Source organism: Amaranthus tricolor, chromosome 13 (genome assembly GCF_026212465.1).
Source record: "Amaranthus tricolor cultivar Red isolate AtriRed21 chromosome 13, ASM2621246v1, whole genome shotgun sequence".
NCBI classification, from domain to species: Eukaryota; Viridiplantae; Streptophyta; class Magnoliopsida; order Caryophyllales; family Amaranthaceae; genus Amaranthus; species Amaranthus tricolor.
The window spans coordinates 7896433-7912802 of NC_080059.1; the positions used below are offsets into that span (position 1 = coordinate 7896433).

Here is a 16370-nt window from a genome sequence, read left to right on the forward strand (position 1 = left end):
GTAACCAAGATTATCGGGTCAAGTATCATTGGAGTCGGATTATATCAAAATACAGCAAAGCCAACACAACTCGATCAATCGTCAATTGTTGAATTTGTTAGTTAGGGTTTTAGTTGGGAGCAAAAATATTACGATTACGAAACTCAAGTCGTGTAGTATTGTCCAACAGCTTATCTCACTGATAGGATCAGAAACCTTCATTTTTCTTCTCTCTTCATTTCTCAATCGAAAATGGCAGTCGCTAATCATCACTTAACGGCAACTTCTCCTCTTTCTTCTTCCTCGTCTTCTCTCTTTGTTCGCTCTAATTTCGTTTCCTCAAGGTTTGTTTTCGCAATCATCATTTCATTTCTTTGATTAAACTCTCAATTGTTACAAAATTTGTGGTGTTAAAGTAATAACATTGTAAATTGATTGCAGAGCTCAGATAGTTGCTGTTAAGGTTAAGAATGTCGGAGTTTGTAAATGTGTTGCAACTCCGCCTACTGAAAAGACTGGTATTAATCATATTTTCCTCGTCTTCTAATTTGAATTTGATTGAAAATGTTTTATAATTGGGGTTCAAATTAATGAAATGTGATTGGATTGTGCATTATTGGAATACTTTAATGAAATGCTGGTATGTAATTTGTTGAAGCTTACACGACTAAGGTTTCGCGAAATTTGAATATGGCGAAGCTTCAAGCTGGTTATCTCTTCCCCGAGGTCTGCTTTTACTTCTCTCTTTGTTTATTCCTTCTGCTTTTTTGTTAAGAATGGCTTGGTTACAACATTTTATTACCCTCAGGAGTCAGGTGCCTCTCACCTAGGCAACTTTAAGGTGTCAGTGATAACGAAACTGATTGATCCTTGGATTGGAGCAAATACTATAAACAACTTCACGTAAAAATAAGAATAGTGCATGAAAAAGTTGATTGACCCTTGTAAGCAAATACTATAAACAACTTCACATAAAGAAGAATTAAGAAAAGTGCATATGATTTAATGTTCAATTTTATAGTCCATTAAAATTAAAACAAAAAACATAGATGTGAATACTTTAAAGTTTATTTATTATTAGAGAATAGCTAGAATTGGGAGGTAATTTATCTAGTAATATTTTGGAATGTCTTTTTTAAAATTCTTGTGCACCTACGAGGTACAAGTTCCTATTTCCATTCTATGGTTTTAAAAAACACACAACAAGAGCTTGATGACTGAATCCCTCTTATACATTGCCCTATTCTGCCTAGGCGAGTTATTAGAGATTTTGATTTATCAACCTTCAATCCTTACTTATGTGCTAACAAAGTTGGCATTTTGGATTGACCTTTGATTACAAACCTCATTTGTATCATTAGCAACTTCACATAGCACACATATTTTTACGAACCATTTTATTATAGTCCATATAAGACAACTTTTTAAAATGTCAGTATTTTTTTTCAAAGTCATTAACAAAATTAGATTTATAAACTAATAAATTTATTTCCTTGGGAAAGGTTTTGTGAATGATATAAAAACCTCAAGAATTCTTGTATGCCATTGCTTTGTTAAAGTCAGTAATTTTAGGTTGCTTCCCTCTATATCTCAAAAGAAGAGTGTCATGTTGACTAGGGCATATAATATGGCAGCATTGGCGGAACTTAGTTGGGGCGGGTAGGGGCTTCGCCTCCCCAAGATTTTTGGCAATTTTTTTTGATATACAATTGTCATTTTATATTTTCAAAAATTTCTGGGGAACAAATAAAAGCAACACAATTAAAGGAAGAGGATGAATAGTTGAAATAAAATAAAAAAAGAATTTTAGAAGTAATAATGGAGTATCAAATTAGGAATGAAACTATCATTTAACAACCGAAAAAACAAAAAAAGAAGAAAGCGATTAAGAGAAATCGACAAAATAAAAAATTAAGCTTATCATCCACAATTGAAGGATAAAGGTTTGTTTTATATTTTTAATTGAATTTTCTTATCTTTATTTAATAATTAGTTTGAATAAGTGAATACTTGAATTACTGAAATCCTATACAATAAAACAATCAATTATGAAGATAGTGAAGACAAGACTTCGTAATAAAATGGGCGACGATTTTCATGCTAATAGTTTTGTAATATACTTTTAGAGACAAATAGCAAATACAGTGTCAATGAGATTATAGACAATTTTAAAGTGCTAAAAGAGCGTCAAGCTTTACTTTTGATTCAAAATTTACGTAATAATTTTCGGTTTTATTGATTGGCTATATATTAGTTGTGCAAGGTCAAGGTTCACCAATGTGCTGATCTACAATATTTTTTCTCTGTATTAAAGTTATGTGCTCTGTGTTGTCGTATTTTTGTGTTGTGTAATTTATTAAGGCATTGTTTAGTTTCTTTTTTCTCTGCATCTATGCTTATATAATTTTTTCATATTTAAAGTGAAACTATTACCTGGTATGTTATTTATGTGTTGTTTCTTTTATTATTCTTTTTCAAACCATGTAAATTACTTATTTGGAAGTCAGATTGCTAAAAGAAGAGGAGCTCACATGGAAAAATATCCAGATGCTCAAGTGATAAGCCTTGGAATTGGTGACACTACTGAGCCCATTCCTGACGTCATAACATCTGCGATGGCTAAGGTGTGCTTTCTCTATTGAGTACGTCAAATCTCAAGCGATTTCTATGTTTCAAAATTGTAAATTTAGAATCCTATGGTATATGTTTGGAAATTTGTATCGACGCCTATTTGGTTTGTCTCTTACTTATGCTAAGTTTCTTGTTCATGAGGATATTCACCATCAATATTTAGCTCCTTAAGTATTGTTTTCTTCTTTGTTATTGTTCTGAACAAAGTAGTTAGCCTGGTACACTTTTCTAGTTGGTTGTTGTCCTATCCTCTTTTAGCTAATGTTGTCCTACATGTGTCTCATATTTACTAATCTTAGACATGCCTTAGGCTATGATTTAAAAGCTTTCATAGAGTCCCAATTCCCTCAGTCCTCGTAATAAATGAGGGAACGTGTGTCTATCATACATAAATATATTTTTTGACATTTCTCTTTTTATCCTGATGTTGTTTGCATGAAACTTATAGAGAGCACATGATTTGTCCACACTAGAAGGTTATAGTGGTTATGGAGCTGAACAAGGAGAAAAGGTATGCAGTGTCCAACATTCTATGTTCCCTGCTTTGCTTTGTTTTTTTTTTTTGCCCCTTAAAAGCTTTTTCTTAATGTATTTACATTATTTTTAATTCACATATATGTTTGATACATAATATTTTATCGTAAGTCATAACAGCCTTTACCAAACGAGCTTTGGTTGAAGTTGGCCTTAGCAAGAAGATGGCTTTTGGCAAAATGTACCAACATTTACGACGAATTAAGCATACCTATTTGAATGGTTCTTAGATGAATTCTGAAGATTCAAAAGATGTACCAACTACCTTGACTATGCTATGTGAAATTTGTTGCAAATATTATTATGGAGTTTGATGGGTCAAGGAAAAGAAACTTTCGTGTTTAATGCTCTTGATTCTTATGGCTATTTATGGTTAGAATAAAATGCATGCCTTTTTACCGAAGCTATCATATTTTCTGATTGTTCATTGATAGGATTACTTATTTGGTAGAAGTTGGGTTTTTTTGAAGCTAGTCAATGTGGGAGATCAGAAGAAACTTGAGAATTTGTATGTGTATTTGTGTATATATGCATCCTAAAAAGAAAGTAAATGCGGTGTTTGTCCTGGTTAGAATCTCTGATGTTTATGAAAAATCATTGTTGGGCTCAAATTAAAGAATAAACTATGGATCTACTTGTTTAATTACAAAGTAATATTCTGAGTGTCAGGGAAGTGGTGACAATTATCAATGTCAAGTGAACATTTAAGGGATAGTCCACACACGTCTTAGATAAACTCAAAGAAGATTGGGGTTTGTCCATTAGTTGATTATTTGGTCATTATTAATTGAACTCTCTAAGAATGACCCTTTCCATCACGCATCAGGACTGAGAGGAAACATACTAAACAAACACGTACTCAGATAATCATGCATTCATACCAAGTATTCCTTTTTGGAGGGTTGAGAGTGGAAGAGAGCTCAAGTGATAAGTATGTGTATTCTTAATTCAAAGATTTTGATGAATGGTGATTGTTCCCATGCTGCTATTGCGTAGGTCATCTCTTTTTTTGGGTTTGAGCTAATATTTACCATCTTCACTCTTTGAGCACTAGGCACCATTGCTCTGGTGTAACAATACTGTAATTGTGCATCATTTTTTAGAAATTAAATCATATAGAAATATCCCAATGTTGCATAGAATGCTTCTTACCTTTTTATATATGTATTGCCCATGTGTTATCTGACCATTGATGATTATGGTTGTAGAAAGTAAGAGCTGCAATTGCTTCAACATTTTATGGGAACCTCGGCATTGAAGAAGGTGATATATTTGTCTCAGATGGAGCCAAGTGTGACATAGCTCGACTTCAGGTTGGATTTTGTACTTTGGACTTGAAATTGAATTTTGACAATTTTGGAGATTTGTGCATGTGCCTCTTGTTTGGTTGTTCCCATTTATTTTGCAAGTCTATTGTCTGTTTGCATTGCTTACTGCAGTGTTTTAGCGCATGGGTTGAGTTGTCTGAGTAGTTCATGTTCTTTCCTATTTGTTATCAAGATTGATGATTCCTGATTTATTCTTTTATGATAGATGCTTTTTGGATCAGATGTCACAATGGCTGTGCAAGACCCGTCCTATCCGGTATGTTATGTTTTGGTGCAACATTGTTAGTTTGTTACATTACTTTCTTATGTTTCCTATTTGGACCTATCTCCCTATTTGTGCAGTTGATGAGAACAGGGAGTGTTTTCCTTAGTTTGTAGCTCTAGTGTAACTTCTATCAATCTTCAAAAACTTTATTAAAAAATTTGCAGGCATATGTAGATTCAAGTGTTATAATGGGCCAAACTGGACAGTACCAGAAGGATTTGGAGAAGTATGGTAAAATTGAGTACATGAGGTGTATTCCTGAGAATGATTTCTTTCCAGATTTGTCTACCGTTGGCAAGACGAACATTATTTTCTTCTGTTCACCTAACAATCCTACTGGTGCTGCTGCAACTAGAGAGCAACTAACCAAATTAGTACAATTTGCTAAGGACAATGGGTCAATCATTGTCTATGATTCTGCATATGCAATGTATATTTCGGATGACAGTCCACGCTCAATCTTTGAAATTCCTGGAGCCAAGGAGGTAAAATTAAGTGTTTTGATTGCACTCCATCTTTTGGAATTTTGTCCTTAATGCAGTATTAGGGTGATTTACTTTATTGGTAAATAGGTCGGTGTAAATTGGTCATGATGGCGAGTGAATACTTGATTGTGGCTCTTAAATTGCTCTAGGAATTTATTTTTTTTTGGCAAGTAATGAAGATTTGTGTTAGAAAGACACCAACTTGGCGTCATCCACGTACAAAAGGAGTTAAAATTAAGTGACTTGTCATTAGTTACTGGAACGTCAATTGAACATCGAACAGGAAGCGACGACTATCGCTTTCACTAATGCCACACGCGACGACTCGTCACTAGTTTCTGGAAACCACCAAAGCTACAAAAGTGAGCGACGATTTGTCGTCTGCTCCCTTCCCAGAAGCGACGACTCGTCGCAAGTCTCTGGAAATGCCTATTCATCTTGTTCTTCTAATTTTCTAGACTAGTTCAAGTCACCAAACATTAACACACTTTCTCTTAATTCTCAATCCAAGGACAAATGGAAAAGACAGGTAAATTGCAAAAAAGAAAAGACAGGTAAAACAAAGTTCCATTTTTGAAAGTACTTCATAATCTTTTTTTATGTATTAGAACCTAAGCTATTTATAGGAAATAAAATAAAGCGAGTAATACTCTGATCCTTGGTGTATTATGTTGGTATTTTGGTGCTCAAACTAGAGTCTTAAATATGGGAAGATGAATCAAAGGGGGCATGTTTCCAGTGTCCAACGTCGAGTCGGCGTTTGGTGGATTGGAATAGGAGACGAGTCGGCGTAAGTTTTTGGATTGAAGATGAGTTTCCAAAAGCCAAAGCCGAGTCGGCTTTTCCTGGCCTTGGGAAAAAGCCGAGTCGACTTTGTGTACTATTCATAACGTCAAAGTTCCAGAAGAAAATGCCGAGTCGGCGTTTCTTGGCCCCAGGAGAAAGCCGACTCGACTTAGTTTGCATGTCATGTAGATGACTATTTTTCTCTTTCTGGGCCGGTTTTCTTGAATTGAAAACCCTAATATCTCTTCAAGAGAGGTTTACTATATGAACAACCCTCTAATTAGAGTTAGGGTTTTATAGAAACACAAGACAAAAAAGTGAGGCATTTGAAGGAGATTTTCTTGATTCATCTTTGTAATTTATGATCTTAATAGTATAACTTTTGATCTCGGTGCCCTTGGACGTAGCTATCATATTGATAGTGAACCACGTAAATTCTTGGTGTGTTTTTTCTTATTGTTTGCATTAAATCTTTATTGTTTTGTGTTATTGCTTCCGTTGTCTGCACAACATTTTAGTCGTCCAAACAATCCCTTTACCTTCTAAATAGAATTAGCTCCCTTGATCCACTACTTAGAGAAGTTACATAACTTCCCAAGTTAACTAATTTAAAGAGGAAAAATTGAATTCTGAAATTGTATCTAACTTAAGGGGGGAAAATAAAAAGGAGTAGCCAATAAAACTTCACTCCACACGTATGATTCAGGAAGTTACATAACTTCCCATGCTCATGTGTAACCTCCCACTTAGTTAACCTCCCACTTAGTTTAGTTTGAGTAACCTCCTTATTGTGTGCCTCTGTTTATCTTGAATTTATTCTGGTGGTTGTACAATTTGACTGAAAAATTACAAAGGGAAGTTAAGCAACTTCTCTAGTGTAAACACCGATGTACTTGAAAACTTCTCATGTTCTTGCATGATCTTATCGTCAACAGTAGCTTTGTAGCTGTTGTTTTCGATGTGTCCCTTTTAGTTTCCATGTATGAAGATTATTTTGCAACCTAATAAAAATGCTGTCTAAACTCCTAATTACATTATTTTGTTAATTAATGAAAATCCCCTAATAACTAAAGGTTAACCAAACTACAATACTAAATATTTTTAAATGTAGATTTAAAAGCATAAAAAGATAAATAAAAGATAGATAGAAGCTTAGACACAGCTAGCTCTTGGATAAAGTTGATGAAGGATTGAGATGGACTTTGATAAATGAGGGTGAGTTACTTGGCTATCAAGAACTTACTAAGAATAACTTCAAGAATATGTAGAATAACTTTAATAATATGCAGATGAGCTTGCAAATGCACAACTTTATTGACCATACCTTGAAGCTTATATTGGTTGCGAAGTCCAAACCTTCAGTTCATCAAGTACAACTGTACAACGATTCTAAATCTTTTCTGCTAAATTAAAATTGGGATGTGGAAAGAATCTTGGCTAGGAAGCCTTTTTTAATTTTTAATTTTTCCCCATCTATGTAATCAATCTTTATTGTCAAAATTCACGGTCAAGAAAGTGATTTTTTAATAAAATCTCTAACTCAAGACAGTATCCTAAGATTGGAGTTTATTTAAATTTGCTCGAGTTTTGCTAACTCCCATATTCTTTTTATGAAATATCCTAAATTAATCACTGGTTCTGGGGATGTTCTTGTCTTTCCACAAGTATGTCAGGTAGTAGGCATCATACTCCTTGTGATCCTTTTTGTTACCTAGCTTTATTTGGAAATCTTGGGTCCTCTGGAGGTTTTCAAGTTTCTGTGCTGATAGCATTTCTGTAAAGGTTTTAGTGAAAGCAAACTATCTTTTTGTGTTGACTGTTGATCCATATCTTTTGGTTGATGATGCTGTAGCAAATAGGAACATCATCTAGGTGACTAGGTCTGGAGGAAGAAATATTTATACGATGTTTTTTTTGCTACTAGTTTTGGGAGCTGTTTCGAGGGATCTTAGGTTATCCTTTTTAAGGTTCATTGGTTTTCTGGTTCAACCTATACTTGTGAAACATCTCTAGTAGCTTGGTAATGAAGTTTAAAGAATAAGTGAAATATTGAAACATAAATGCTGCTTCTTATAAATTAATAGAACTGGTGGCTGACGTTCATGGTCTTACATTTTTGCTACCAAATGCTTCATTTGGGGCATGGTTTATTTGTTTTCAATTTGATATGTTTATGACTTGCTCTATTTTATGCTTGTGTTCACTCTTTGAGGTAGAGGGAAGGAAATATGTATGTACACAATTTTAATTACGAGTAATCTGATGTCTCCAGAAAATCATGAAGTTGTGATTTGATTGTGCTTATTAGCTTGGAATTAACTCCAAGTGCAATAGGTTAACATAAAGCCACCCTGAGTCTCAATTTCTTCCCAGACCAACACCTTTTTTATATATTCCATAATTAGTGCAATGTGAATTTTCATAGTATTTTCTATTTTTTGTGGTCCCTGCTTTTCTACAAGTCCATCATTACATTCCTAGTTGTAACCTTATATAGGGGAAACATGGAAGATTAACATTCCATAAATACTCGATGGCATATAAAATTTGGTGTTTGGAAAATATTATCCAATATAAGCTAAAACTTTTTATTCTGGTCCTCTGGACTAATCTTAAGTCTTTATGGATCTTGCCTCTTTGGTGTTTCAGTTAGTACTTTCTATAATTGGGGTTGCTGTTGTCTTATATGAAATTTAACATGTGCTCATGATCTGTGTAGGTTGCTATTGAGACAGCATCATTCTCCAAGTATGCTGGATTCACTGGTGTTCGTCTTGGCTGGACTGTTGTGCCCAAAGAGCTTTTATTTTCTGATGGATTTCCTGTTGCAAAGGACTTCAATAGGATTGTGTGTACTTGCTTCAATGGGGCTTCCAACATATCCCAAGCAGGTGGTTTAGCTTGCCTATCTACTGAAGGCCTTGAGGTCAGTTTTTTTCTTTAGTCCACAAGTTGATACGACTTGGTTTTCTAAATATCTAGTGTAATTTTAAGGTGTTGGGAATTCTTTGTTCTTGAATCTTTTCCACCCTCTAGTATCTACCCTTTGTTTTCTTAATGGTCTGCATCAACGAATTGAAATACAAAAGTGATGAAAATAACTTGTCGGTAAAAGAATTATGGAGAAAGGGTTAACTCACGGAATATTGCTCTTTCAATAAGTTGAAAACTGAGAAGTAGGGATGGCAGACGGGTAAAATTATATGGGTTTCGCATCACATCCGCCCCAATTAGGGCGGGTATGAGCATAACTTTGGTGAGTAGTTGGTGGATATGAGTATGAAAAGTCCTACTCGCCATGGGTAGTGGGTAGGTGGTGGGTATGAGGTCTTATCCGTCCTATACCCAACCATCCCAGCCACCCATCCGTTTGCCCTATATCTACAATGTACTACTTTATATCAATTTTGTATATTTTTTATTAAAAATTGTTTTCAAAAAATTAAGGATATTAATTTTATTTTATTACATTGAATGGTTTAAACAAAATTAGATGTATAATTAAATTTATAAAGATTTATGAAGTATATAACGCGACGTGGAGTGAATGTGAAGCGTGTATAATTAAGGTGCGTATACCCATGATCGGTATATCCTGTTGGCCATAGTGGGTGGTGGGGCTGTTTAAATGCATACCCATGTGGGGCATGCGTGAGTGAAAATTTTACCCGCCATGGATGATGGTTATCAAAATTTTAGGTGGTTATGTGTATGAGGGGCATACTGCATCCACCTGCATACTTTGCTATCGCTACAGAGAAGCCGGTTTATTTCTCCACACGGACTATTATTTATATGCACGTTTACAAGGCTTATGGATGAATTGTTTTCATCACTTAGCTACATGATTCACATCTCTATCCTCTTTCTTTGCTGCAAAAACCAAATTATTTGTGCTCGGAAATTTTGCAGGCGATGAAGCAAGTAATTGGTTTTTACAAGGAAAATACCAACATAATAGTGGATACATTCAAGTCCCTTGGTTTCAATGTGTACGGAGGCACAAATGCACCATATGTATGGGTGCACTTTCCTGGCCGAAGCTCTTGGGATGTTTTCGGTGAGATTCTTGAAAAGACTCATGTGGTGACCACACCAGGTAGTGGGTTTGGGCCTGGTGGCGAAGGTTTCGTTCGGGTTAGTGCTTTCGGTCACAGGGAAAATATTCTGGAAGCCTGCAGAAGATTCAAGCAGTTATACAAGTGATTCGAACAAAGAATCCTTGGGGCTTTGGACATCAACACTCTTAGCTATCGCGTCTTCTCTAAGTTTTAAATAATGATTCCATCTCCTTGATTTTTTCTTGTAAGCCAAGGACTAATTTAAACTTACCATGATGCAAAAAAAACTATGTTCCGGTAATGTATGAATCTTTGTCTCTAGATCATTTTTGTGTTCGTAATCTTATTTCTCGTTTTCAGCTTGACAAGTTCTGTGTATCACTTTGTTGAATATCGTAGCGTATACTAGCAGTAGTTCTCCCGTTCTACAATCTACTCCTAATATTGTAGTTGCCTTTTCCGCCTAACCTAAGGTTTTTACAAGGCACAAGCACAAAATTAGAGCTTGTTTGTTGCCCTTTCTTTAATTGGTGCAACATGCCAACATTGTCATCTCACCGAATGAGGGATGGTTCACCCATAGCTTACTGCAGCTTATATAGAAGTATTCTTATTGCACGCCTTTACGCGACATATCATCATTCTCAATTAAGGAGATCAGAGCAAACTGCCCCATGTAGTGGCGGAACGACATTGGGGCTTAAAACTGTCTAAGATCCACCATAAATTATGATTTGTAATTAATTTCTTAAAAAATCATAAAAAGCGTTATATATATATATATATATATATATATATATATATATATATATATATATATATATATATATATATATATATATATATGATCAAATAAAAAGAATTTTAAAATGAGAAGGGTGAGAAGAAATTTTGTTTAATTTTGTTTGGTTATTATATATACAAAAAAGATACTATGTTATAAATTAAGAACATTTTAAAAATTATTTCATAGTTATCTTTCTGTGTAACATATTTACTTTTACAATTATGAGTTTTTGGCTCAATCGTGACTAAAATTTTTTTTTATTTTAGTGATATCAAGAGTGTAGAGTCCTTTTTATCCTTCTCAATGGATCCCTCACCTATATATTAGGTAAAAAAATAGTGTGGCTCTTCTAATTTTTATTTTACTTAAGTCTGCTTTATTTCAAGGATATATTAGATAAATCCTGGTGTAGACTCCACATGAGCTGCATAAAAGAAATATAGAGCTCCCAAAGTCAAGATCATAAATGTCGTCTTAAAATTTTGTCGTAATTGAACCCGTTTTGCTTGGGGGTTGTTCAGTTGAAAGCTAAATGCTACTTTATTTATGAAGTCTTAACATTTAGGACAGAAAGGAACGAGTTACATAAATCATCATCGATGCATTGTACAAATTTTTACATTAATTTGTAATAAAAGTTATTAACCATCAACTCAATTAGAATATAAGTCAAGACAACCACATAGCCATTATTCCTATCCACAACAAAAATATCAAACCGGAGCTTAGATAGGAGTCGACACAATGCATTGTGTACACATTGGCCAAAAACTATCCGGTAAAGAAGACAACTTTCATCAAATTAGCTTCTACTTTGTCCGTCTAGGAATCGGAATTTGCTATAATTTTGTTTTATTAGAATTTTATACTTTCTTTAATTCTATCTACACAGTCGACTTGTTTTTCATCGAATCTACACAATACTGCCTACTCCTAATAAGGAAGCAACTTTTTCCCCACTCTAATAAAGTGAAAAATTACACTTATTGCAAATTTCTTATACTTGTTGCAATTTTCATGGGACAGAGAATAGTTGGTACCAAGTGAGATTCAGACAACACTTTGGCAGTAACTGCAAATAATAATATATAGGGAGAGGGTTCATCATGCCAAAAGATCAAAAAGAATATTATTGTCAAAGGTAAGAAATAGCATTGTATTTGCTAGAAACTTAGAATCTACTCCTTATGCCAAAAATGCAAATTAATATTCCATTTGTTTTGGATGAGTACAAGAATCAAATTGAAATCAGAACCAATTTCAATGGAAAAAATCAGACAAGAAAAACAGTATATAGGCATACATAATTCCCATATTTAAGCAACATTAAGGACCTAAAAACAGTAACCTGTGGGCTGTGGCAACCTCCCACATTATGCCTTCTCGCACTTGAGGGGCTTCACAACCTCCCAGGTGAAGTCGGGGTCATCTCGTCCAAAGTGCCCGTAGGCAGCTGTCTTTTGGAATCGTCCGTTGCCTCCTCTCTTGAGGTCGAGGTTGATAGAGATCATTCCCGGCCTGAAGTCAAAGTTTTCCTTCACAATCTTTAGGATCTCCTTGTCGGGGATCTTTCCTGTTCCATAGGTGTCCACGAACACAGACAAGGGTTCTGGGACACCAATGGCATATGACACCTGCACGATGGCCCTTCGAGCAAGCCCGTTGGCAACAATGCTCTTAGCAGCTTGCCTCACAATATAGGCACCACTTCTGTCCACCTTGGTTGGGTCTTTTCCAGAGAAGGCACCACCACCGTGAGCTCCCCATCCACCGTATGTGTCGATGATGATCTTACGGCCAGTAAGTCCAGCATCTCCATGTGGTCCACCAATCACAAATCGGCCAGAAGGGTTGAGGTGGAAGATGGTCTTCTCGTCGAGGTACTTCTCGGGGATAACGGGCTTGATGACATGCTCCTTAAGGTCAGCAGCAATTTCATCATTGGTAACAGTCTCATCATGTTGGGTGGAAATGAGGACGGTGTGAACACGGACAGGAATCATAGCACCGTTCTCATTGTAGTACTCAACAGTGACTTGAGTCTTACCATCAGGCCTCAACCAAGCGCAGGTCCCATTCTTACGCACCTCAGTGAGGCGAGCACCAAGCTTGGTGGCCAAAACATGGCTGAGGGGCATAAGCTCAGGAGTCTCATCGGTGGCATATCCAAACATGTGACCCTGATCACCAGCACCGATCTCCTCAGGACGCTTAGTAAGGTGACCATGTACACCCTGGGCAATATCAGGACTCTGCTGCTCAATGTTAACCAAGACCTTGCACTTGTCAGCATCAAGACCCACATCGTCGGATGTGAAGCCAATGGCACGGCATGTGTCACGAACAATCTTTTCATAGTCTACATTGGCCTTGGTAGTAATTTCACCAAAAACCATAACCATGTTGGTCTTGGTGCAAGTTTCACAAGCAACCTTGCTTTCGGGGTCCTGAGCAAGGCAAGCGTCGAGCACTGCATCAGAAACCTGATCACACAACTTGTCGGGGTGTCCCTCATTCACAGATTCAGAGGTGAATAGGAAGGTCTCCATTTCCTACATTTGCACAAATCCAAGCAAGCAAGTTCAGCAAAGTTCACTCATGAGTCAAAACTATACAAGTAATGAAATTATCTCCACTCATATCCACAAATGTAGTGTAAGAAAGAAAACCCATGACCTTATTAATGAAACACCTCCTCTAGATTCCAATACCCAGTGTTTGTTCATCAATATTTCATATAATATGATTAAAATTCCTATACAGGTAACAAAATCCGGAGGAATAAGATTCCCAACAGCCCTACTATTTGTACTTTAGAGGCCTAAACTGAGCCAAAATACAGTTAGATCATTATTATAGTATATGAGATTTTCAAATTTGCAACTTTTTAGGGAATCTACAACTTCTAAACACAGAGATACCATACGCTAAGTTACCTTCTAAACTGATAGCATGTTCAACATGTACGAGCATGTTCAACATATTTGACCATACAAAATCCCGAAAAATGAGAATGAATTTTAATTATTTATGTAGTATACCTTAAGTGTATAAACTTTAAAGATATAAAGTTAGTAAGAAAAACATCATAATTTTTAGAATTTATCATTTATCATTTATTGCTCCGCTCCTGGTTACCATGGTTCTATCAGTAACAATCTCAATATTTAATGATATCGGAGTAATTGAATATTATTGCAGGAACAACCTTAAAAAGTATATCATTGAACTTTAAACGCATTCAATAATGCCAAATCTTCAGATCTACTAATATTATATTAGATGTGAGATGTGACGATGAAATATGACAATAACTTCAATAATGAGATCTAAAAAAGCCCAACAAAAAGACACAATCTTTTTTCATTTCCATCATAAAAATGGTCAAAAAAATCAGATCTTTCAACAATGAATATACATTCACTAGGGGATTAAAAGATCTATGTTTTCCAAATTAAAAAATGAATAAATACTTCTATAAAGATCATTACTTTATAGGGTATATAATCAGATCTAGAAGCTATAACAAAACATGAATTTCAACAAACAAATCAAAACAATAAAACAAAAAATGAATCAAAAATGAAAAGAAACAAAAGAAGAGTAAAAAAGGGTACCTTGGAAATTGGGATAGAAGGAAGATGTAGGAATAGTCCTTAAGAGGAAAAGGAGATCTAAAGAAGAAATGGGATTGCGGCACTATAAAACTTTAACTAGGACAAACTACACCAAGTGATTTCCATATTTATAGGAGGAGAGAGAAGTTATTTGTTTGGTAATGTGACCGGCTACTTGATGAATAGGTTTATGGTTTGCTGCATCTTTTATTTTACTTTTTAATGGTGGGTTGTTGAAAGTGCGTCTTATCTTTCTTTGTTTGGTGAGCGAGAGTGAGAGACCTTCCTTTGTCAAATTTCATTACATTGTCACCAATTTTAATTGTACATTGCTTAATCTACCTACTTAATAAAAAAATTTATTAGACTATTACTATTAGACATTAATAAAACTCATTAATTTATAAGTTAATTCATATTTAAGCGGGATCTTCTTTAATTCGTCTCAATACAAAGATAATTAATATTAAATTTTTGTTATTTTTTATTATACAATATTAAAAATATAGATTTAGTGCATTTAATTGTGTAAAAAAGTCAAACATTACAAGTATTTTGAAACAGATGAAGTATATTTTAATTGTGTATTACTCATGGATATTTTACCTACTAAATCAACGAATTTTACTCCATCCTATTTCATTTTCATTAATCAAAATTCATCCATCCTAATTAACATTTTTTCTTTGTTTATATTGCTTTATTCAATGTTATTATGTAAATTACATGGTGGTTATTTTATTTTAATAGCATATGTAATTTATTGTAGTTATTATGCTTACATTTTAATAGAATTTAAATAAAATTTGTGGGTCATATCTATAAATATAATTAAGGCAAATTATGACTAATATTCCAACAAAGGAGGAGTACCCAAGTAGGTCGGTGCGTCATGCTACCAAAAATTGAGATAAGGACAATATTGTACCTACTACTCACCAACCATTAAATTTCATGTGCTAATTAATTTGATTATATGTTCTTAATCATGCATGGCTGAACCTGAAACCAAAGAAAAAGGAGGGGATTAAGCTGGCTTGAGCTTAAGCTGAAGCTAATTAAGTGCTACTAGACTCGATAGAGATGTACATTGGGATGTTCTGATAAATTCGTAATTATTTTTACTTATTTCTATTTTGATTTTTGTATACGGATTTGATCTTACTCATTCTTAATTAGAGATGTTTAATGGGCGGACCGGGTCATTAACGGGCCTTTGGTGTAAAGGATCGGGCCAGGTTGGATAGTTATAGGAATTGGTTGCAAAAAATATTTTACCACTTTTTTTATATCTTTGTATAATATTATTATATATATAGGTGGGCCAACTCAACGAGCCATAAAGTAGAATAAAAGTTTTTTATGAACTTTTAAAAACTGGGTCAAAGTGGGTAAGATCTAAACGATCTTTGACCCACCCCTACCCGTTTAACATTTAACATGACTCGTCCCGATCCAACCCATTTAAATTTTGATCCGTATGACCCGTCGAACACCTCTACTGTCAATCAATCAGATTAGATTTAAATAACTCCAGGCGGGTCCCCTTTGGTGACTAGGTATAAGTTCCATTAAACTCAAAATACTTGTTGAAAAATTGCATAAAATTCAACTTATTTCCCATTAAAGCTTTACTCAATTATCCTTGAAAAGTTTGACAATTAAATTGACTATGGTCCGTATTGTATTGTTTTATTATTAGATATGCGATGCATGGCTTAATTAAATTTTTTGATATATTTGTATAAATTAAGAAATTAAATTTTAAGAAATTAATTTTGCATTATAATTATATTTTATTTCACTCTAAGTAGTTATACATTACATAAATTGTAATATTATATGATTTATATCATATTTTTCATTGCGCGAGCAAATAAGTGTGAAAATTTAGTTT

General features: G+C 34.5%; 2 protein-coding genes across 2 annotated transcripts; one reads left to right on the forward strand and one right to left on the reverse strand.

Annotated features, from left to right (window-relative positions):
- Positions 1-10434, forward strand: LOC130798694 (LL-diaminopimelate aminotransferase, chloroplastic). Its single transcript, XM_057661793.1, has 10 exons — positions 1-323; positions 421-497; positions 638-705; positions 2487-2603; positions 3059-3121; positions 4353-4457; positions 4678-4728; positions 4902-5222; positions 8728-8934; positions 9921-10434. The coding sequence occupies exons 1-10, from the start codon at positions 232-234 to the stop codon at positions 10212-10214; spliced, it is 1395 nt and encodes a 464-aa protein (XP_057517776.1). The 5' UTR covers positions 1-231; the 3' UTR covers positions 10215-10434.
- Positions 10435-11963: 1529 nt separating this feature from the next.
- Positions 11964-14640, reverse strand: LOC130798695 (S-adenosylmethionine synthase 2). Its single transcript, XM_057661794.1, has 2 exons — positions 14474-14640; positions 11964-13408 (listed from the first exon to the last, which is right to left on the reverse strand). The coding sequence occupies exon 2, from the start codon at positions 13403-13405 to the stop codon at positions 12230-12232; it is 1176 nt and encodes a 391-aa protein (XP_057517777.1). The 5' UTR covers positions 13406-13408; positions 14474-14640; the 3' UTR covers positions 11964-12229.
- Positions 14641-16370: the final 1730 nt, after the last annotated feature.

Coding starts and splice junctions, on each gene's coding strand:
- LOC130798695 (XM_057661794.1), bottom strand. CDS start 13,405: ATGGAGACCTTCCTATTCACCTCTGAATCTGTGAATGAGGGACACCCC.
- LOC130798694 (XM_057661793.1), top strand. CDS start 232: ATGGCAGTCGCTAATCATCACTTAACGGCAACTTCTCCTCTTTCTTCT. Junction 324..420: donor TCTAATTTCGTTTCCTCAAG/GTTTGTTTTCGC, acceptor AATTGATTGCAG/AGCTCAGATAGTTGCTGTTA. Junction 8,935..9,920: donor TATCTACTGAAGGCCTTGAG/GTCAGTTTTTTT, acceptor GAAATTTTGCAG/GCGATGAAGCAAGTAATTGG.